At 44.3% G+C, this 24,276-nt stretch overlaps 1 protein-coding gene across 1 annotated transcript in view; it reads right to left on the bottom strand.

Moving 5' to 3' along the window:
* The window catches only part of LOC126187963 (cytotoxic granule associated RNA binding protein TIA1), a 1,542,843-nt gene that overhangs the window by 23,186 nt on the left and 1,495,381 nt on the right, over positions 1–24,276 (bottom strand). The window contains exon 7 of the mRNA XM_049929345.1: positions 4,769–4,944. Within this exon, the coding sequence (XP_049785302.1) occupies positions 4,769–4,944 (176 nt within the window). The remainder of the gene's footprint in view (positions 1–4,768; positions 4,945–24,276) is intronic.

Genomic DNA, 24,276 nt, shown 5'->3' with positions numbered 1-24,276 from the left:
TAATTTCGGCTTTGTTAATGTGAAAAGTCAAAGACTGTATGATGTACTGAAATGTGGGAGAGTCAGTGGAAAAGAGAAGAACAACAATATTCCAATATATTTAGTTCAAACCAACCGTGAGGACCTGATGTTAGGTTTTCAGATTCAAGAATCAAACCCCTAGACAAGAAGAACTGGAGCCATCTCAACATGACAAGCTAAGTAAACTTGAAAGTTTATTGTAATCTTCGCTCCTCTCAAATCTTCATAAAAGGCTTTGCTTATTAATTAGTTGGACTAGGCATTGTTTAATGTGGACAATAGATGGAAGAAGGAAGGAGGGCGCAGATTACAAACTGCAGTTGGCCTATTCTCCTAGTACCATCATTCTCAGTACCGAGTTAATATTACTTTCCAATGTTGTACGAGGTCCATGATTAAAGAATTTGTTGCTAGCGCACTCGAGCAGATGTAATTTCGATTGATTTCTCGTGCTGCCTGCGATTAAGCTATAAGAGAATCTCAGATCAAAGAGCAGTGTTGTATGCAGTAGGAACTGCGTAGTAGTAGTAGGAGTAAGTTGTTGCTAGCGAGCAGTCTGGTGTATCGTGTTGGCTGGGCCGGTCGTGGTGGAGCGATGGTGGAGCCTGACCGTTGTAGTATAAGGTAAAAGCAGCCTCGCGCATATGTAGTATTGTTATATCAAGTACCATGTAAATGTTTGAAAAAAATCTCTTAATAATAATCTTTCTCATAAAAAGTAACTTTTGACAATCATTCATTTCAATTTAAAGAATTTACTAATTTCTCCAATCCCGATTATTGAAAGGAAAAATCAGTTGTTTCTTTTTATACATGACAAATCTATCGGGCAGTATTGCACAGAGCTGCGCCAGAAAAATTTCTTATAGGAGCAGATATATACGCATTATCCGGCGACCTAATTGAGGTAAGATTTTTCAATTTATTCAGAATGAATTTTCAGGGCCATGACGTCCTAAATTTACCAGTTTAAATTCACAGTCATTATTGAAAGGTTATAATTGAGCGACAATTTTAATGAGAAGTTAGTCACATTGTATTATTGGGAGGTTACGAAATTTTACTGTTGGGAGGTTTTGGAGTGTATCTGTTGGAAGGTTACGCTGAATGTGAATTATATACTTATATTTTTTTACTGTTGAGAGAATATTATTGATATTATTTTACTGTGGGGAGCTTACAATGTTCTCTGGGTAGTTGATTGATCTAACAGTTTTATGTAACCAACTAGGTGCATGCACTTGTCCGGATTGTTTTTATTTTATTTATTTATTTTTCTTTTGTAATCTTACAGTGTTTAAGATTGTAGACTTAAAGGTTGTGTCAAACTGTGTGTTTTATTTGTTATTTGTTGTAGTACCCATCGCTGTTGTCTGGCTTTATGATTAGTGATGTTTTGAGGGTCTTGGTGGCCGGTCATCACAAACTCAGTCGATTTGTTGCTAGCAGAGTATATAAGCTCGTGAAACGCTATTGGTTGGGACCGTACACTAGATTGAAGTTTTGGATTGTCTGTAACAAGGGAAAAGGAATATATCGTGACAGTGTTCCTAACGTTCTTGGAGTTGAAAAAAATTCCTGTTCATCCTTGCTTAGTTAACATATTTTACATGCACCTTGTTGCAACATGGTACTTCACCGGGCTGTCTGGTATCTCTGGTATGTTTCCTTTCAAAGATTCGTGGGTGACTAAGTTTTCTGTATTTATTTGTTATATTTATAACACAATTCTTTAACGCAGTAAACCACCTTCTGTGAAATCTTGATTTTTGTGTATTTAACTGAAGTTGTCTTTTAAAGTATTGTTTTTCTCTTTAAGTATCATTCCTTGTATAATCGTTACTGAAACTGCAGTGCCTTCTTGTTCATTTGATAGCGTTCCGCGTAACTGGTCACAATTTTTTTTTTAATTTTTAAATGAGTGATGTGTTTGATAAACAATTTTGCAATTGTGTATCAATAAAGTTTTGTGCAGCATTCCTAGCAAATAAATTTATTATATGAATGTGTGGTGTCTGTTCTTTCGGACATGTCCAAAATAACAGACACCGTGCATTCGTATAACCGAATGGCCTCCATGGGCAATGAAACGACAACCTTCAGTGCAGGTGAACACTGACATTCGACCTCCAGAAGGAATTTAAAATTAGCGAGCATCGAGGACATGGATAGGAACTGTCGATAAGCAGTGTTAGGTGAGAATGTGAGTCAGCTTGGGAGCGTGCCGAGGTAGTCCACGCACTTGCGGTAAGCACTGTGTCTGGGTGGTCCAGTGGTTAACGCAGCTGCCTGGTAAGCAGGAAATCCCGGGCTCGAGTCCCAGTCCGGCACACGTTTTCACTCGACGCTGCTGATTCCTCAGACAGTCCCAATGCAACTTCGTTCCTTCCTTTTCCTTTCTTCTTCATCCCCTCCAGTTTACAAAATAAATATATACCTGGCAGTTTCCACTCCAAGTCTCCCCCACACTAAACAAAAAAAAAAAAACATATCACGGTTAAATGATTAACCAGGAGTATGCAAAGAAGACACCAGTGGTGCTATATTGACTCGTGTTTCGCCTCAAGAAATGTGAACTGCTAAAATCAAACCTGACGGTAGCCAAAAACACATGTGCAGTAAAAAGGTATACCTCAAAAATATGAAAGTAGACGAAACTTCTTAATGCCAGAGAAAATTGGACTTGAACTGCCACCACTGACGATGTTTTACATCAGTGAAATGAAACACGTATGGAGATATAATACACATTTCTTGGTAGTTGTACACACGAATTTTAAATATCTTCAATAACTGTAAAGCAGCTGGGATCACTGTTGTTGTTGTTGTTGTTGTTGTTGTGGTCTTCAGTCCTGAGACTGGTTTGATGCAGCTCTCCATGCTACGCTATCTTGTGCAAGCTTCTTCATCTCCCAGTACCTACTGCAACCTACATCCTTCTGAATCTGCTTGGTGTGTTCATCACTTGGTCCCCCTCTACGATTTTTACCATCCACGCTGCCCTCCAATACTAAATTGGTGATCCCTTGATGCCTCAGAACATGTCCTACCTACCAATCCCTTCTTCTAGTCAAGTTGTGCCACAAACTGCTCTTCTCCCCAATCCTATTCAACACCTCCTCATTAGTTATGTGATCTACCCATCTAATCTTCAGCATTCTTCTGTAGCACCACATTTCGAAAGCTTCTATTCTCTTCTTATCTAAACTATTTATCGTCCATGTTTCACTTCCATACATGGCTACACTCCATACAAATACTTTTAGAAACGACTTCCTGACATTTAAATCTATACTCGATGTTAACAAATTTCTCTTCTTCAGAAACGCTTTCCTTGCCATTGCCAATCTACATTTTATATCCTCTCTACTTCGACCATCATCAGTTATTTTGCTCCCCAGATAGCAAAACTCCTTTACTACTTTAAGTGTCTCATTTCCTAATCTAATTCCCTCAGCATTAGCCGACTTAATTCGACTACATTCCATTATCCTCGTTTTGCTTTTGTTGATTTTCATCTTATATCCTTCCTTCAAGACACTATCCATTCCGTTCAACTGCTCTTCCAAATCCTTTTCTGTCTCTGACAGAATTACAATGTCATCTGTGAACCTCAAAGTTTTTATTTCTTCTCCATGGATTTTAATACCTACTCCGAATTTTTCTTTTTTTCCTTCACAGCATGCTCAATATACAGATTGAATAACATTGGGGAGAGGCTACAACCCTGTCTCAATCCCTTCCCAACCACTGCTTCCCTTACATGCCCCTCAACTCTTATAACTGCGCTTTGGTTTCTATACAAATTGTAAATAGCCTTTCGCTCCATATATTTTACCCCTGCCACCTTCAAAATTTGAAAGAGAGTATTCCAGTCAACATTGTCAAAAGCTTTCTCTAAGTCTACAAATGCTAGAAACGTAGGTTTGTCTTTCCTTAATCTAGCTTCTAAGATAAGCCGTAGGGTCAGTATTGCCTCACGTGTTCCAGTATTTCTACGGAATCCAAACTGATCTTCCCCAAGGTTGGCTTCTACTAGTTTTTCCATTCGTCTGTAAAGAATTCGCGTTAGTATTTTGCAGCCGTGACTTACTAAACTGATAGTTCGGTAATTTTCAGATTTGTCAACACCTGCTTTCTTTGGGATTGGAATTATTATATTGAAGTCTGAGGGTATTTCGCCTGTCTCATACATCTTCCTCACCAGAGGGTAGAGTTTTGTCAGGACTGGCTCTCCCAAGGCTGTCAGCAGTTCTAATGGAATGTTGTCTACTCCGGGGGCCTTGTTTCGACTCAGGTCTTTCAGTGCTCTGTCAAACTCTTCACGCACTATCATATCCCCCTTTCATCTTCATCTACATCCTCTTCCATTTCCATAATATTGTCCTCAAGTACATCGCCCTTGTATAGACCCTCTATATATTCCTTCCACCTTTCTGCTTTCCCTTCTTTGGTTAGAACTGGGTTTCCATATGAGCTCTTGATATTCATACAAGTGGTTCTCTTTTCTCCAAAGGTCTCTTTAATTTTCCTGTAGGCAGTATCTATCTTACCCCTAGGGAGATAAGCCTCTACATCCTTACATTTGTCCTCTAGCCATGCCTGCTTAGCCATTTTGCACTTCCTGTTGATCTCATTTTTATATGTTTGTATTCCTCTTCACCTGCTGGGATCACTATGACCGCTCAAATGAAGGAACCGAACAGCCCAGGCGACGTGTGAGGGTGACTCGGTGACCGGTACTCACCCCATGTAGCCTTGTTGGTATCCGAACTGGCCGTAGGTGTATCCCTGCATGCCCTGCAGGAACTGGCCCTGCATCTGCGCGGCGGCGGCGGTGGCGGCGGTGGTGGGGTAGCTCTGAGGGTACCAGTAGCCCATCTGCTGCCCGTAAGCGTACGGATACTGCGCTCCCGTCAGCGGCTGCAACAGCGCACCATACAGTCACGGCTAGGCAAACACCAGTGTGCTACAAGTCACAGGTAGCGAAAGCAGCAAACTGGAGCAACGACGGTTGTAAGTAGGCTGTTTATGTTTTCTTTATGTAAGTAGGCTGTTTATGTTTTCTTATTGGCAACGTTACGTAGCGCTCTATATGAAAATCACTGACTGTGCTGTGTGCAGTCTGTGGCTAGTTTGCATTGTTGTCTGCCATTGTAGTGTTGGGCAGCGGCAGCTGGATGTGAACAGCGCGTAGCGTTGCGCAGTTGGAGGTGAGCCGCCAGCAGTGGTGGATGTGGGAAATGAGATGGCGGATTTTTGAGTACAGAATGGATATTATGAACTGCTATGTATATTATGCTTTTTCAACACTATTAAGGTAAATACATTGTTTGTTCTGTATTAATATCTTTCATTTGCTAACTATCCCTATCAGTAGTTAGTGCCTTCTGTAGTTTGAATCTTTTATTTAGCTGGCAATAGTGGCGCTCGCTGTATTGCAGTAGTTCGAGTAATGAAGATTTTTGGTGAGGTAAGTGATTTGCGAAACGTATAGGTTAATGTTAGTCAGGGCCATTCTTTTGTAGGGATTTCTGATAGTCAGACTGCGTTGCGCTAAAAATATTGTGTGTCAGTTTAAGCACAGTCGTGTATAAATGTTCAAAGGGGACGTTTCACGGTGTTTCCGTTGGTACCGAATCGTAGGGGACGGACTTAAACTCTAATCTCCCTTCTTCGTAGGTGACGGATCATGTGATATAATTCCGATTATCTGCTGACCTTCATGCGTAATAGATGTACAATGTCACTGACTGACAGCTTCAGACTGGAATGTCTTTGCCTGATTTCCTAATTATATTTCATGATGATTTATCTAATCTTCTTGAAAATTAATAAACGGCTAATCAGTCCAGAATGAACTTTTAACTACGCAGCGGAATGTGCGGTGATATGAAACTTCCTGGCCGATTTAAACTGTGTTTCCTACCGAGACTCGAACTCGGGACCTTTGCGTCCCGCGGGCAAGTGCTCTATCGAGTTGGAGACACGGTCCGGCCGTAACGTCACATTTTATTACGGAAATAACAGTGCCAGATACTGTGCTGGAAGCAGGAACCAAAGAAGTTACTCCTTGCATAAGAAAAACTTACATTAACATTGCATTATCTCTGATTTGTATTACCTACGTTGTTGAATGTAATGTTAATGTCTCCGATTTTGTTCTTCCTCTGATAATGACGAAGGGATCTTATAATTGTGAATATTACGTATTACAGCGCGACACTAACGGTAAAAGTTTTATTCAAGGACGAAATAAACGAGTGTCCAGCTCTGATGACTAATTATGTGAGACTCTAACGTAAATATTACTCTTTGCAGTCCATCTAATAACTACAGAAGTTTCAGCTACATTACGACGACGTGGAGGTGGAGAAACGTCGGGGAGGTTGGCGAACGAACCTGTAAATAAACACTTCGACTTTCAACGGACTCAAGAGCACGCAACAATACATCTTCTACAGCTCTTTACCAACATATTACCGCACGACAAAACACAATCTAGAGAGTTTAGTTTCATGGGACATTTCAACACACCATTTGAAAACCAATGCTAATCTTGTGTTTAAAGCCATAGAATGCCATAAAAATAACAATACACGGTACAAGTTTTAATCTGCCAGGCAGGCAGTTTCAGCCGATCATTTGCAAAACAGAAAGTTTATTTAAACCTCTCCTTCAAAAATAGCGACAGCCTGTTTTGAGAATTTTCTACGAAATACCCATATATGCAGAAACACCCTTTGAGACCTGGGCATGGAAAAATTTTAAAATTTGAAGAAGACGTTTTTATAAACTTTGAAACCATGGTCAATAGTTTTTAAATAAACCTTTCATTTTGCAACTGATTTGCTGGTAATTAATTCTTCAAGAAGATTTCGTCCTACGATTGCTGCTCCAGCCATGTACAAAATTTTAAGATTTATCTAAACTTTATATGTCTGATAGATCCGTGGGAACGCAGTCTCACGGCAAATTCAGAACAAGAATGATTTTGTCTCAGACTACAGTTAAATGATCTACAATTTTATTGTAACATGATCCATGTCGAGCCTTCGAGCCCACTGCAATCTTACACAAATTTCCACTTTCTCTCACTCTTATCACACGACTGCGTTCCGCGCTTGCATCACGAAGGAAACTTTAAATCTCTATCTCCCTAATGGGTGTAATACTAGGTGAAAGCATTGCTTTGAAAATAAATCATTATTAAAGAGCTACTGAAGCATTTCTAGACTAAATCTACGAAAATTTGTATTTGACTTCTCGGTTGGAAATAAAAGAGTATATGTTTCAGTGATCTCAGAAATTCTTCCCCGAATGGATTGAAATATGGAATGAAAAGTTTTTTGAAAATACTTCATTTTAAAGGAGAATCGCTTTTTGGTCAGAAACTCAATCCATATACCTATGCTTCTATGGCCTTAAATAACGTGGAAAGTTTAGAATGTGTTGCAGTTTGTGAACCATATCAAAGAAAATTCAGATTTGTTAAAATTACATAGAAAAAGAAACGAGTCTCTGATACATTAATTTTTCAGTAGGCTTAATACCTTACGGCGCTATTTAAATAAATAAATAAATAGCATTATAAAAGGGGCTGGTTTCTGTTAACTTCTCTGTAAGAGTCAACCTATAGACACTATATAATGTCTTTTCAACGCTCTACCCATTTCGTCCAAATACTCTTCCATATCCCGCGCCGTGTCTATCTCAGAGTTTATATTTCTTGTCCCTGAACATTCCCTTCCAAAATCTCTCCATGATTTCTTTTAACCCATGCTCAATATACAGATTAAATAACATAGCGGAAAGGCTGCAACCATGTCTCACTTCCTTCGTGAACACTTTTTCCCTTTAGTGTACTTCTAATTTCATCATTGCAGTCTGTTCTCTGCGTAAGTTGTAAACAAGCTTTCGTTCCCTACCTTTTATTTTTACTACCTTCAGGATCTCAAATGATATATTCCAGACACCACTATCAGAAGAATTTTCAAAACCTACAAACGTCAGAACGTAGGTGTGCCTTTCTTCAGTCTGTCTAGAGTAAGTGGTAGGATCAGTTTTGCTTCACATGTTCATACCCAAACTGATCTCCCCCAGTGTCAACTTCTAGCCGAGAACTCCATCCGAACAGGACTCCGAAGACCCAATGATACCGAGCGACCGTCGTTTCATCCCCAGCCGATAAGAGTCACTGGTAATGGATGTTGTCAGCACACTTCTCTCCCGCTATTGTCAGCTTTCGTGACATGGGCCCTTTCTTCTCGATCAAGATGCTCCAGAACTGGCCTCAAAAGGCCTTGAGTGCACCACTGCTTCTCAACAGCCCTCGGCATATTCGGATACTCACCCGTCCAAGTGATAGCGCTATTCGCGCTATTCGTCCACGAGACTCAGAGGGCCATAGACACGGGTTCCCAGGTAGATGCCGTGTTTCTTGACTTCCGCAAGGCGATCGATACAGTTCCCCACAGTCGTTTAATGAACAAAGTAAGAGCATATGGACTATCGGACCAATTGTGTGAATGGATCGAAGAGTTCCTAGATAACAGAACGCAGCATGTCATTCTCAATGGAGAGAAGTCTTCCGAAGTAAGAGTGATTTCAGGTGTGCCGCAGGGGAGGGTCGTAGGACCGTTGCTACTCACAATATACATAAATGACCTTGTGGATGATATCGGAAGTTCACTGAGGCTTTGTGCGGATGATTCTGTGGTATATCGAGAGGTTGTAACAATGGGAAATTGTACTGAAATGCAGGAGGATCTGCAGCGAATTGACGCATGCTGCAGGGAATGGTAACTGAATCTCAATGTAGACAAGTGTAATGTGCTGCGATTACATAGAAAGAAAGATCCCTTATCATTTAGCTACAATATAGCAGGTCAGCAACTGGAAGCAGTTGATTCCATAAATTATCTGGGAGTACGCATTAGGAGTGATTTAAAATGGAATGATCTTACAAAGTTGATCGTCGGTAAAGCAGATGCCAGACTTAAGATTCATTGGAAGAATCCTAAGAAAATGCAATCCGAAAACAAAGTAAGTCGGTTACAGTACGCTTGTTCGCCCACTGCTTGAATACTGCTCAGCAGTGTGGGATCCGTACCAGATAGGGTTGATAGAAGAGATAGAGAAGATCCAACGGAAAGCAGCGCGCTTCGTTACAGGATCATTTAGCAATCGCGAAAGCGTTACGGAGATGATAGATAAACTCCAGTGGAAGACTCTGGAGGAGAGACACTCAGTAGCTCGGTACGGGCTTTTGTTGAAGTTTCGAGAACATACCTTCACTGAGGAGTCAAGCAGTATATTGCTCCCTCCTACGTATATCTCGCGAAGGGACCATGAGGATAAAATCAGAGAGATTAGAGCTCACACAGAGGCATACCGACAATCTTTCTTTCCACGAACAATACGAGACTGGAATAGAAGGGAGAACCGATAGAGTTACTCAAAGTACCCTCCGCCACACACCGTCAGGTGGCTTGCGGAGTATGTATGTAGATGTAGATGTAGCAGAGCCCGAGAGCGCTTAAATTCGGTGATCTGAGGGGAACTGCTGTTACCATTGCAACAAGGCCGTTGGCTATTGTACAACGATACAACGGTAATATTCACACCCGTCGGCACCTGCCTTCCGGAAGAGGGACTGTCTGGTCTGTTATTTGAGTTTCCTGGTGTTTAGGATCCCTATTACTTTAGTTTGGTTAAGTAAGATTGGTACAGTTCCTAAATTTTGAATGTAGTAGTGCAATATCGGCATGTGTAAAGTAGATGTGTGGCCTAATCTGAGCTCTAGTTGCTCCCGGCCCCCTGGTAAGGTAAAGACCACAGCAGTGCTGCGGTGCGCAGCGAACGGCGAGACGGGCCGCGGCGACGTAGGGGCCGGCGTGCGTCAGAGTCCGTGGAAAAACAGCGGCGATAAACGAGGCGCGCAGGGAACGTTTTCATTGCACGGGCGCATAATTTTGTTATTTTAATGTCGTAATTCGGACGCGGTGGCAGCAACAGCGCAGAGCAGCAGAGGAGCTCGCCCCGTCGGCTCCCTCCCCCCGTGCCTGCCGCACGCGTTCCTCCCACGCCCTCTTTGTCTAACGGCGGATTCGTTTTGCATGCTACAGTGATCGCTATCCGCATTGAAGTATGGGCGTCATACATTATTTCAGTTGATGCGCGCGGTGCGCTAATTTGAATGCAAATATCGGTGTCCCGCGAGGGTGGGGGGCGTAGGAGTGGGTTGGCACTACTGCCTGTGTGTGGTGCGCGGTACCCCCAGGGCTCCATCCCGGTGCCGGCGCTCCCAGTTTCGCGCTGCTGCCTCCCTCCCTTTTTCTCCTCCCACCCATTTCATCCCCCTCCCCCCCTCTCTCTCTCTCACACACACACACACAAACACAGTATGCCCCATACCCTTCCGCAGCCGCTACCCACCCCGTCCCCTCACGCCGCCAGTCGCATCGCGTCGGACCCGGCCGCCAAAAATGCGACGCCGCCGGCCAGTGGTGCCAACCCCCCGCGTGTTTTATGCGGCTGCTCCGCAGCCGCCCTCTCGGCTAACCCCCACGGCCGGCGAGCTCTCCGCCCACGCCGCGATCCATGTTTATGTAAGCTGATTTACGCGCCCGCGCTGAGAGAGCGGGCTTAACTTGACGCGGCACGCCTGTTTGCTGCGCTTGTACATCTGCGCGCCGGGCCGTGCCGCTTGTGTGTCACGCGCTGGGTGCCGCTGCCGGGACAATGCATTCACGCGCCGCCGACCGCCCGCGTGTGCGTGTGATCGGACATTCCTTGCGACTCGTCCGAACACGCCGGGCGCCGGTGTCAGCTACAAAGTGACGGCATTCCAGCACGGCTGCCGGATCGGTTACTCGATGCACGCGTTCCGAATACCGGCGCAGACACGGCCGCGCTACTGCCCACGTCACTACACAGCCCTGGCGGCACCTGTCGGTCGCTGCTCGGTTCCCCCTGAAGTGTGTCCGTTCCAAAAACTGCGTTGGGTCCCCTTGCTCATAAACATTTCCTGCACCACATGCACACAATAAACGACGCCGACGTTCACATACAGAGTGAGTCGCATAAAAAGTATTTCACCTTGAATGATTGTAGGACGCGCTATCGCAACGTACCTTTACACGCACTCACACACACACACACACACACACACACACACACACACATGACAGGCATCGTATCCGCACGCCTGTAGCGGATCGTGCAGCCACATCTCGATCCCTGAGCCAACAGATGGAGGCGTTTGCAAGACAAAAACCATCTGCACGAACAGTTCGACGACGTTTGCAACAGCACGGACTATCAGTTCGGAGAACATGGCTGCGGCTACCCCTGACGCTGCATCACAGACAGGAGCGCCTGCGATCGTGTACTCAACGACGAACCTGGGTGCACGAATGACAAAACATCATTTTTTCGGATGAATCCAGATTCTGTTTACAGCATCATGATGGTCGAATTCGTGTTTGGCGACATCGCGGTGAACGCACATTGGAAGCGTGTATTCGTCATCGCCATACTGGCGTATCACCCGGCGTGATGGTATGGGTTGCCATTGGTTACACGTCTCGGTCACCTCTTGTTCGCATTGACGGCACTTTGAACAGTGGATGTTACATTTCAGATGAGTTACGACCCGTGGCTCTACCCTTCATTCGATCCCTGCGAACCCCTACATTTCAGCAGGATAATGCACGACCGCTTGTTCCAGGTCTTGTACGGGCTTTTCTGGATACAGAAAATGTTCGACTGCTGACCTGGCCAGCACATTCTCCAGATCTCTCACCAATTGAAAACGTCTGTTCATGGTGGCCGAGCAACTGGCTTGTCACAATACGCCAGTCACTACTCTTGATGAACTGTGGTATCGTGTTGAAGCTGCATGGGCAGCTGTACCTGTACACGCCATCCAAGCTTTGTTTCACTCAATGCCGTTATTATGGCCAGGGGTGGTTGTTCTGGGTACTGATTTCTCAGGGTTTATGCACCCAACGTGCGTGAAAATATAATCACATGTCAGTTCTAGTATAATATATTTGTCTAATGAATGCCCGTTTATCATCTGCATTTCTTCTTTGTGTAGCAATTTTAATGGCCAGAAGTGTATATACAAGGGTCACTACAAAAGAAATGCACACTATTTTTGTAAAAATAGAGTTTTCATTCTGCATGTCTGAAAGTTTTACAGTGTGTAGATCCATCCTTCACGCTTGTTTTCAAACTTAGTTCAACCTGTTCCCGTGGGTGGCGCCATCACAGCATGTCTTCAAGGTGGCTGCTACACTTGACGTTCTTCAGAATCAACGTGCTGTCATAGAATTCCTGTGCTGTGAAAACGAGACAGTGGGAAACATCCACAAGATTTTGAAAAAGGTGTATGGAGATGCTGCTGTCGATCGCGGTACAGTTGGTGGGCAAGCAGGTTACGTGATGAAAGCGGGCACGGCAATATTGAGGATTGTCCTCGCAGCGGCAGGCCTCGTACTGCACACACTCCAGACAATGTGCAGAGAGTTAACGAATTGGAGACTGCTGTCAGGCGCATCACAGTGAACGAATTGTACGCTTCGTTGGGATAGGGGAAGGAAGTGTTTTCAGAATACTGATAGTGTTAGCGTTAAAAAAGGTTTGTGCCAGGTGGGTTCCCAGGATGTTGACAGTAGCTCACAAAGAAAGAAGAAAAACCGTATGCAGCGAACTTTTGGAACAGTACGAGAATGCTGGAGATGAATTTTTTGGAAGAAGTGTAACAGGTGATGAAACGTGGCTCCATCATTTTTCACCAGAGACGAAGAGGCAACCAGTGGAGTGGCATCATGCAAATTCACCCAAGAAAAAAAAATTCAAAACCATTCCTTCTGCTGGAAAAGTTATGGCTACGGTGTTTCTCGATTCAGAAGGACTCTTGTTTGTGAACATCATGCCAAGTAGATGCATAGGTGACGACACTGAAGAAACTTCAAACTCGACTGAGTCGTGTTCGACCACATCGGCAAAAGCAGGATGTTTTACTGTTGCACGACAATGCACGGCCACATGTCAGACAAAAAATCATGGAAGCGATCACAAAACTCGGATAGACAACACTGAAACACCCGCCTTACAGTCCTCACCTGGCTCCATAATATCATCTCTTTGGGAAACTGGAAGACTCTCTTCGTGGAACACGCTTTGAAGATGATGACTCCCTTGTGCACGCTGCCAAACAGTGGCTCCAACAGCTTGGTCCAGAATTTTACCGTGCCGGTATACAGGCTCTGGTTCCAAGATGGCGTAAGGCAGTTGAGAGGGATGGAAATAATGTGGAGAAATGAAAATATTGTTCCTAAAAGATGTATCTACACACTTGAAAACTTTCAGACATGTGGAATAAAAGATGGATTTTTAAAAAAATAGTGTGCGTTTATTTTGGGGTGACCCTCGTATATACAGGGTGAGTCTACTACCAGCAAGTATAACTCGTGCGGATTCGTAAAAGACATTGTTTATATACGTTCCAACTACACTTGAAGATATACGAGAGAGAATTGTCAGAGCATGTGTTTCGGTAAGTGCCGATGTGATAAGAAGATTGCACCACTGCATTGATACCAATGGCCATCACTTCGAACACCTTCTGTAAATGGATGTCCATGCCACCTTTCTGACCTACGTTGACCTTCAACGACCTTATTCGTACACATCTTGGATTCGTCTCGGTAGCCGACATCAGAAAATAAATACCAAACTATAGCAACCCATTTAAAAAAACAAAGTTGACCTTCATATCTACGACGCGACCCCACCTTGCAACAAAAAACCAACGTAATATTATGGCCGCCGTTGTCCCATGCAAGATTTGTCCCACAAACTTTTCAGCTACTATCATACTTTCGTAGCTATTCTAGGTGGCATTTATATATTACTGTCCCAGTATAGCTCCGTTATCTCTGTCGTGCAGTATATACACTACACGACGCAGCAACAGTAAATATAAAAAAATAATATTAAAATACATTCAATAATTCTAATAAACTTTGTTTTTTCCAGATTGAATGATGACTCTGCCTAAAGGAGAACGAGTGGAGCTGGTACTCTTTAAGTGGACGAGAAGGATGGTCGTATCGCAAAATAGCGGAGGAATTTAACCTTCGACACCCTCATCGTCAACCTATTTGTTTCACTGCCGTCGGGCTACTAATCACCAAGTCTAAAGAAACAAGCAGTGTGTTGGACAAAGCCCGTTCTGGACGACCAAAGATTTCAGACGAAACGGAAGAGACTACCTTGGCAAACGTTTACACCAGACCAAAAGAATCGCTTCGTCGAACATCGTCGGAGTTGTGAGTTCTAAGGTTAACCATCCAAAGAATCTTGGCAGAGGAGAGATTTCATCCGTACAAGTTACAGGTATTGCATCACCCGATGGACGCATGCAGAGGTGTGAATGGTTAGGCGATAAATTGGATGAAAATATTTATTTTTATGTTTTTGGTTTTTCATATATTAGAAGCTGGTTGTATGGATGGTTTCTGGAGACAAAAACAGAAAAAAAATCTGATGAGCCACAGCTGAAACTAGTTAAGTTAAACAGGTACCTCTGTGTAACAATTTCTGTGGATATCAAGCGGAATGATGACTAAAGTTGAGTCGAAATTAACTTGCTGCAGTTCAGTGGGGGAATGCAGTCATTCTGCAAATGAGATTGGTTGCTAAACAGTACTGTGAGCCATCATAGAATATTTGCTAAAATGTGTGGTTCCCTTTCTACAAGGACCAACAATATTATTGAAAGCATTAAAAAAAGGGGGGGCAAGACTTACGGATACTGATTTATTTGGCTCATAAGCCAGTAGAATATGGCAGAACCCTTGGAACCCTATAAGTAGTAGAATGGAAGGTGCCCTCTGCCATAACTTCACAATGGGTTAGAGAGAATGACTGTACAAATAGATGTGTATAGAGAAAGAGCTGAGTCTCTTCGTGAGAAAACAGTTATGTTAGAAGAAAGTCCACATCGATGAAGCGCCGCATTATTGAGGTTCAAAAAATGGTTCAAATGGCTATGAGCACTATGGGACTTAACCTCTAAGGTCCTCAGTCCGCTAGAACTTAGAACTAATTAAACCTAACTAACCTAAGGACATGACACACATCCATGCCCGAGGCAGGATTCGAACCTGCGACCGTAGCGGTCGTGCCGTTCCAGACTGTAGCGCCTAGAACCGCTCGGCCACCCCGGACGGCCCATTATTGAGGTACCACAGGCTGTGTAGGGAGATTATATGATGAATAACAAGAGGAAATTATTATGAAATAACGTCTTTCGTTTCTGACTCGGTATTGCGCAAAGTGTAAGGCCGCTGCAACTTACAGATAGGAACTAGATAGTTGTTCTTTGTTGTTGTTGTCTTCAGTCCTGAGATTGGTTTGATGCAGCTCTCCATGCTACTCTATCCTGTGCAAGCTTCTTCATCTCCCAGTACTTACTGCAACCTACATCCCTCTGAATTTGCTTAGTGTTTTCATCTGTTGGTCTCCCTCTACGATTTTTACCCTCCACGCTGCCCTCCAATGCTAAATTTGTGATCCCTTGATGCCTCAGAACATGTCCTACCAACCAGTCCCTTCTTCTTGTCAAGTTGTGCCACAAACTCCTCTTCTCCCCAATCCTATTCAATACCTCCCCATTAGTTATGTGATCTATCCATCTAATCTTCAGCATTCTCCTGTAGCACCACATTTCGAAAGCTTCTATTCTCTTCTTGTCCAAACTATTTAAACTATTTATCGTCCATGTTTCACTTCCATACATGGCTACACTCCATACAAATACTTTCAGAAACGACTTCCTGACACTTAAATCTATACTCGATGTTAACAAATTTCTCTTCTTCACAAACGCTTTCCTTGCCATTGCCAGTCTACATTTTACATCCTCTCTACTTCGACCATCATCAGTTATTTTGCTCCCCAAATAGCAAAACTCCTTTACTACTTTAAGTGTCTCATTTCCTAATCTAATTCCCTCAGCATCACCCGACTTAATTCGACTAAATTCCATTATCCTCGTTTTGCTTTTGTTGATGTTCATCTTATATCCTCCTTTCAAGACACTGTCCATTCCGTTCAACTGCTCTTCCAAGTCCTTTGCTGACAGAATTACAATGACAGAATTACAATGTCATCGGCGAACCTCAACGTTTTTATTTCTTCTCCATGGACTTTAATACCTACTCCGAATTTTGCTTTTGTTTCCTTTACTGCTTGCTCAGTATACAGAGTGAATAACATCGGGGACAGGCTACAACCCTGTCTCACTCCCTTCCCAACCGCTGCTTCCCTTTCATGCCCCTAGATAGCAGGATTTATAAATGTGCTGCTTGCATACAGTTGTTTCTTTTGTTGATACGTGTCCAAGAGAAGGTATTACCATATATATGTGCCGCTTACAATTTATTCGATTAACATTCTAATGGAAAGAAAACTTCCTGAGGTTCCTGTGTTCTCTTCAGAGTTCTCCATCAAGCAGTTCTCCATCAACCACTAATAAGAGGAAAATATCACGACCGGTAGCTGGAATATATACACGCGGTAATGTTTCACGAGGGCCCGTCCTACCTAATTCTGGGTTAGAAATTAAAATAATGTGTTCATAAAAATGCGGGTATTAGCGCGTCGCGGTCGCGCCATCTGCCGGCCACCACGCAACAATGGCGGCTGGCGGCCGCAAGTGATTGTTTGGGCGGCGTCACGTGACCGCGATACCATCGCGACACTGTGCATTATTCATCAGCACGCACACACGCCCCGTGAATTGTTGTATTATAAATATGAACGAGCTCTCCGCTCCGAGTTACCAGGCGCGCGGCCAAGATGTATGGGCTCGGTCGGACGGCCACGCCGAGCGGAATTAAACGGCAATGCGGTATACTGCGTACAGTACGTCACAAGATGTGATCAGATCCTGACGGAAATACATCTTACGTACATGGTTTTTTTCCTCAAATATTTTTGACTAAAAACGGTTCAAACGGCTCTAAGCACTATGAGCCTTAACTTCTGAGGTCATCAGTCCCCTAGAACTTAGAACTACTTAAACCTAACTAACCTAAGGACCTCACACACATCCATGCCCGAGGCAGGATTCGAACCTGCGACCGTAGAAGCAGCGCGGATCCGGACTGAAGCGCCTAGAACCGCTCGGCCACCTCGGCCAGCTATTTTGGACTGGTTTCCAGAAAAAAGAGGCGTAAGAGCTCGTAATATACGAGGTACGACAATAAAGTAATGAGACTGATGTGAAAAAAAATGTTGGTTACCGTTTTAGTCAAGTTTAGTGTTGTCTCCTTCAAAGTAGTTCCCTTCTGATTGCACATCCTTTTTCCAGCGCTTCTGCCATTGATGGTAACATTTCTGGAACTCGAATGAGATTTTCACTCTGCAGCGGAGTGTGCGCTGATATGAAACTTCCTGGCACATTAAAACTGTGTGGCGGACCGAGACTCGAGCTCGGGACCTTTGCCTTTCGCGGGCAAGTGCTCTACCAACTGAGCTACCCAAGCACGACTCACGCCCCGTACTCACAGCTTAACTTCTACCAGTACCTCGTACCTCGTCTCCTACCTTCCAAACTTTACAGAATTTCTCCTGCGAACCTTGCAGAACTAGCACTCCTGAAAGAAAGGATATTGCGGTGACATGGCTTAGTCACAGCCTGGGGGAGAACTTCTGTAAAGTTTGGAAGGTAGGAGACGAGATACTGGTAGAAGTGAAGCTGTGAGGAGGGGTCGTGAGTCGTGCTTGGGTAGCTCAGTTGGTAGAGCACTTGCCCGCGAAAGGCAAAGGTTCCAAGTTCGAGTCTCGGTCCGGCACACAGTTTCAATCTGCCAGGAAGTTTCATATCAGCGCACACTCCGCAGCAGAGTGAAAATCTCATTCTGGAAACATCCCCCAGGCTGTGGCTAAGCCATGTTTCCGCAATATCCTTTCTTTCAAGAGTGCTAGTTCTGCAAGGTTCGCAGGAGAGCTTCTGTAAAGTTTGGAAGGTAGGAGACGAGATACTGGCAGAAGTAAAGCTGTGAGAAGGGGGCGTGAGTCGTTCTTGGATAGCTCAGTTGGTAGAGCACTTGCCCGCGAAAGGCAAAGGTCCCGAGTTCGAGTGTCGGTCCGGGACACAGTTTTAATCTGCCAGGAAGTTTCATATCAGCGCACACTCCGCTGTAGAGTGAATATCTCATTCTGGGAACAATTCCCTTGGAATCAAAGAAGCACACAAGCATGCATTTCACTTTTGACTTTGACATGCGAGATTTTTTTGGTCTGGGTGATCCCTTTGAGCACCATCGCGAATTTCGGCGTTTTGCCTCTGGCTCATACTGTAAAAAACAACTTTCGTCAACGGCGTTTCGCCTCTGGATCATACTGCAAAAAAAACAACTTTCATTACCAGTGACATCACGGCTCAACAATTCTTGACCGAATTCCGTTTGCTCTAACACAGGGCTTCCCAACGTGTGGTCCGCGGACCCCTTAGCGATCCGCCGGCTCTTTCTAGGGCGTCCGCGGCCACCTTTCACCAAATCGTGTAAAATAATAAGTAACATTATTGAATAAAAATGTGAAAATCGAATTCATCACTATTTTTCTTTTCGTATGAAAAACATGTGTACTTTTACTTGAGGTCGTATTCCCAAGCAGCCTTTGAGGTTCCTAAGTGAGAACGCCTACACAGTTTACTGCCGGAGAAGGCGGCTTCTCTGATCGACTGTTTCGCAACAATACGGGGGTTGTTGGTGCGCCGGCTCAAGGCGCTAGATGCGCTGAAACCTTTTACGCATGCACGGAGCGAGCTTTGTCGACCAATCACAGCGCGCGCTGGCACGTATGCGTCCCCAGGCATCATTAAATGTTAAACTTGCTATTTCATAAGTCGATTTTTGACCAGTTTATTACTTCTAACATGGATCGGTGGCTGAAGTCAGGATCATTGAACAAGGGTGCAATTTCTCCATTGCCTTCACAACAAGGAAAGTTTCCAGTTGAAATGAATGAGGAGGGAGGATGACCAAAGAAAGAACAATCACAAAAAGCTCCACAGCCGGATTTATTATGTGAAAACGCTGCAAATACGCCATTGGTTGCAATATCCTGTAGAAGTGGAATAACCAAGAAGCGTAAGTACAACGAAAGCTATTTAGAAATGGGCTTTATAGAGACAAAGGAGGGTAAAACTCAATGTGTAATTTGTGCGCGAGTCCTTCCAAACAGTTCAATGGTTCCAGTGCAATTAAACTAAAGACATCGATTCTTTTCAAAAGGAAGAGTGCTGAACTAGCTACTTCTCAGCATTGCATGAAAACTCACGCAAAAACAATTAATGAAAATGCATTAAAAGCTTCTTTCTTGGTTAGTTATCGAGTGACAAAAACAGGCAAAGCACATACCATTGTAGAAAATCTCGTAAAGCCATGTGTTAATGATATATTTTCTTGCATGCTAGACGAAAAGGCAGTAAAGCTTGTACACTCCTGGAAATGGAAAATAGAACACATTGACACCGGTGTGTCAGACCCACCATACTTGCTCCGGACACTGCGAGAGGGCTGTACAACCGATGATCACACACACGGCACAGCGGACACACAAGGAACCGCGGTGTTGGCCGTCGAATGGCGCTAGCTGCGCAGCATTTGTGCACCGCCGCCGTCAGTGTCAGCCAGTTTGCCGTGGCATACGGAGCTCCATCGCAGTCTTTAACACTGGTAGCATGCCGCGACAGCGTGGACGTGAACCGTATGTGCAGTTGACGGACTTTGAGCGAGGGCGTATAGTGGGCATGCTGGAGGCCGGGTGGACGTACCGCCGAATTGCTCAACACGTGGGGCGTGAGGTCTCCACAGTACATCGATGTTGTCGCCAGTGGTCGGCGGAAGGTGCACGTGCCCGTCGACCTGGGACCGGACCGCAGCGACGCACGGATGCACGCCAAGACCGTAGGATCCTACGCAGTGCCATAGGGGACCGCACCGCCACTTCCCAGCAAATTAGGGACACTGTTGCTCCTGGGGCATCGGCGAGGACCATTCGCAACCGTCTCCATGAAGCTGGGCTACGGTCCCGCACACCGTTAGGCCGTCTTCCGCTCACGCCCCAACATCGTGCAGCCCGCCTCCAGTGGTGTCGCGACAGGCGTGAATGGAGGGACGAATGGAGACGTGTCGTCTTCAGCGATGAGAGTCGCTTCTGCCTTGGTGCCAATGATGGTCGTATGCGTGTTTGGCGCCGTGCAGGTGAGCGCCACAATCAGGACTGCATACGACCGAGGCACACAGGGCCAACACCCGGCATCATGGTGTGGGGAGCGATCTCCTACACTGGCCGTACACCACTGGTGATCGTCGAGGGGACACTGAATAGTGCACGGTACATCCAAACCGTCATCGAACCCATCGTTCTACCATTCCTAGACCGGCAAGGGAACTTGCTGTTCCAACAGGACAATGCACGTCCGCATGTATCCCGTGCCACCCAACGTGCTCTAGAAGGTGTAAGTCAACTACCCTGGCCAGCAAGATCTCCGGATCTGTCCTCCATTGAGCATGTTTGGGACTGGATGAAGCGTCGTCTCACGCGGTCTGCACGTCCAGCACGAACGCTGGTCCAACTGAGGCGCCAGGTGGAAATGGCATGGCAAGCCGTTCCACAGGACTACATCCAGCATCTCTACGATCGTCTCCATGGGAGAATAGCAGCCTGCATTGCTGCGAAAGGTGGATATACACTGTACTAGTGCCGACATTGTGCATGCTCTGTTGCTTGTGTCTATGTGCCTGTGGTTCTGTCAGTGTGATCATGTGATGTATCTGACCCCAGGAATGTGTCAATAAAGTTTCCCCTTCCTGGGACAGTGAATTCATGGTGTTCTTATTTCAATTTCCAGGAGTGTATCTTCGGTGCTACTATCAAACAATACTGTCAAGAGACGCATTGTTGACATGTCTAATTATGTGAAAGACACTCTTGCTTCTAGCATCCAACACAATTCATTTTCTCTGCAGATAGATGAATCCACTGATGTTGCAGGATTACTGATTTTATTGGCTTTTGCCCATTATGAATATTCTGGATGTTTTGTGGAGGAAACACAACAGGTGCTGAAATATTCCGTCAATTGGATGATTATTTAAGGATTAACGAAGTTTCATGGTGTAATTGCGTAGATGTGTGCACAGATGGTGCAAAAGCTATGACGGGTCCTACAGTCGGAGCAATAACTAAAATAAAAGAAAACGCCAAGAACTGCAGCAGTAGTCACTGTGCTCTCCACAGATACGCTTTACCTACGAAACAAATGCCTGTTACGTTCAAGAAAGTTTTAGACGAATACATTCAAAATATTAACTACATAAAATCAAGGCCGTTGAAGTCAAGACTTTTCACAATACTGTGTGAAGATATGGGAAGCCTTCATCGTTCCCTGCTTCTCCACACAGAAGTGAGGTGGCTCTCACTTGGGAATGCACTCTCTCGGTTGTACGAATTAAGATTGGAAGTCTTAGCTTTCCATTTGCAGCTTGACACAAAATTAGAAGACCTTATTAATTACGAAAATTGGCAGTGTATACTTGCCCATTTGTCAGATATTTTCTCCAAAATGAACGAAATGAATATTTCACTCCAAGGGCAAAGTGAAACAAAGGTCACTGCTATCGACAAAGTTCGAGCATTCAAGAGGAAAATAAATTTTTGGGCAGAGAGTGTCGAGGAGGGGGAGGTCAAGTGTTTTCCTCTTCTCAAGGAGTTTTTGAAAAACAAAACATTGGCGCTTGGGACTTGGGAAGAATTTGTTTCGTCAAATCCTGGAACATCTCCGAAGCTTGATGTCATTGTTGGAGCATCATTTCCCAACAGCTGAAGATGAGAAGCTGCAGAAATACGAATGGGTGGTCAACAAAAAAAAGCCGAACACTCTATCATCAAATGAATATGAGTTGTTGACAGAAATTGCCACAGACCCTACCTTGAAATCAAGTTTTGACATTGACTGTTACTCATACTTTTGGATCCGTTTGGATAACAAGAAATACTACCCCCTTGTTGAAAAGGCTAAACATGTACTTCTTCCGTTTGCCACAACATACATGTGTGAGTCTGGATTCTCGATCTATGTTGCCCACAAAACTAAGTACCGAGGCTGTCTAGATGCGGAACCAGACATTCGTCTCCAGTTGTCAAGAAATGAACTCAACTTTTCAAAATTGTGTCAGCAGCAGCACCCTCAACCATCACATTCGGATTCCATTATTATTCCTACAGACTCATCTATAGTAAAGAAGAAAGCATTTTTCTTGGTAGATGCTCAGTGAACGTACCTGAACTATAGCTTTGTAGGAATTTTGTTTCTGTCTTCTATCATTTACAAAATAATTATTAACTGAATTCTGTTGGCATTGCTATTTTTGTTAAGAAAATTAAAACGATCTCTAAAATTAATTTCTTTTCTTTATAATATAGTCCGTCCTCTCAGTTAAAAATATGGCCTGCCTGTACTTCAATTACAATTACTGGCTATTACTCTGACACTATATTATGGCAACTGGCTGCGAGCGTAAACAAATGAGGACTTTTCACGTGCCACCTAGTAAAAGGTAAGCCTCCTCTGCCAGAATTGTTTCCTTTGAGAAAAGAAGTCTGACGTTCTGTGAAATGCTTTGTCTTCTTATATAGAAGTAAGAGAGTCTGTTTGTTTGTTTTCCTAATTTGTTTACAGTCGAGGCTGACTGCCACGATATAGTGTCCAAGTAGTAATTGAAATGTCAGCTGTGGCTAAATTGTTACCACGCCACCTGCCAGTTGCCAGCTACCAACTGACAGTACACTGTTGCCACGCCACTTGCTAGCTGCCGGCTATGGACTGACAGATGCCCTTCAGTAGATACGCAAAGACGTAAAAATAACTAGACTTTCCGAGCTGTTTACATGGGCACGAAAATCGATTGTGGAACTGGAAAATGGCTTTATAAAAGCAGTTTTCCAGAATCGATTCTGAAGTGTTTACCTGACCGATCAAAAGCGGAACTGGGACATCGGCTTACGAAATCCGGTTTTGGAAACGCATGTAAACTGGGTGAATGTATTCCCACACATTGCACAACGGATGTCAAAATAGTCCTATAAAGGCTATTCCTTGGCCTCTTTTCTTTCATGATGTGTTTGTATCCTGAATCATGGGTTTGCCCCTTTCCTTCACAGCTGCGTGGAATGGCCGCGCAGTCAAAGGCGCTGTGTCGCCGTGGATTGCGTGGCCGCTACCGCCGGACGTTCGAGTCCTCCTTGGCCATGTGTGGGTGTGTGTGTGTTGTCATTATAGGTTAATAGTGTGTAAGACTAGGGACTGATGACCTCAGCAGTTAAGTCCCATAGACTTTACATACATTTGAACATTTTTCTTCGGATTTCACGAAAAACCGCACACACACACATACACGACTGCTACGAAATATGCATGCTCCTTACGCAACAGTAGCCAAACAGTGGAAGTGAACAGACCACAAGCGGCAGCTTGTAAACAGTGAACAGTTTGGACATGATGTTGATTGCTCTTGGAGGAAGGCAGCTACAACGTGTGAAATTACCAAGTAATTTTAATCAGGCTATAGTGTGTTGAACAAAGGGAGTAAATCCACTAGTAAGTGTCTGGATACAGTGGGAATTCAAATTGGATCGTTAATTTCAAGTTGTTTTCATTCATCTCTAAAACAAGGACTATCGTTACTTCGGGGGGGGGGGGGGGGGTGTCATTGGGAACATGGCACTTGCACACTTGCATTAAGAAGCTTTCAGTTCCCATGGGTTTAGCTCTGAAATTTAAAGTTACTGTGCTCTTGACTGACTAGGAGTCCGCCATGGATTTTCGACTGAAGGAGGGGTCCGCCAGCTGCAAGTGTTGGGAAGCCCTGCTCTAACAGATCGGCTGCCACATATTTCCGTGTTCCTCGCTGTTCTGGTGTGAGATTTTTTGGGGACCATTTTTGCACAAATCTTTGTCATACCAAGATCTTCAGTTATTACTAGACGAACTGTTTCTCGATTGATGTTCAGTTCTTCTGCAATCATTTTCACTGATAATCTTCAATCAGATCGTACGAGTTCACGCACCCTGGCCAAGTTGACATCCGTCCGTGAGGTTGATGGTCGTCCACTGCGGTCTTCATCTTCAACATTCGTTCTGTCTTCACTAAACATTTTACGCCA

Source organism: Schistocerca cancellata, chromosome 5 (genome assembly GCF_023864275.1).
Source record: "Schistocerca cancellata isolate TAMUIC-IGC-003103 chromosome 5, iqSchCanc2.1, whole genome shotgun sequence".
In the NCBI taxonomy this organism is placed as follows: Eukaryota; Metazoa; Arthropoda; class Insecta; order Orthoptera; family Acrididae; genus Schistocerca; species Schistocerca cancellata.
The sequence above is the reverse complement of the archived record's forward strand: the minus strand, read 5'-3'. Positions and strand labels throughout refer to the sequence as shown.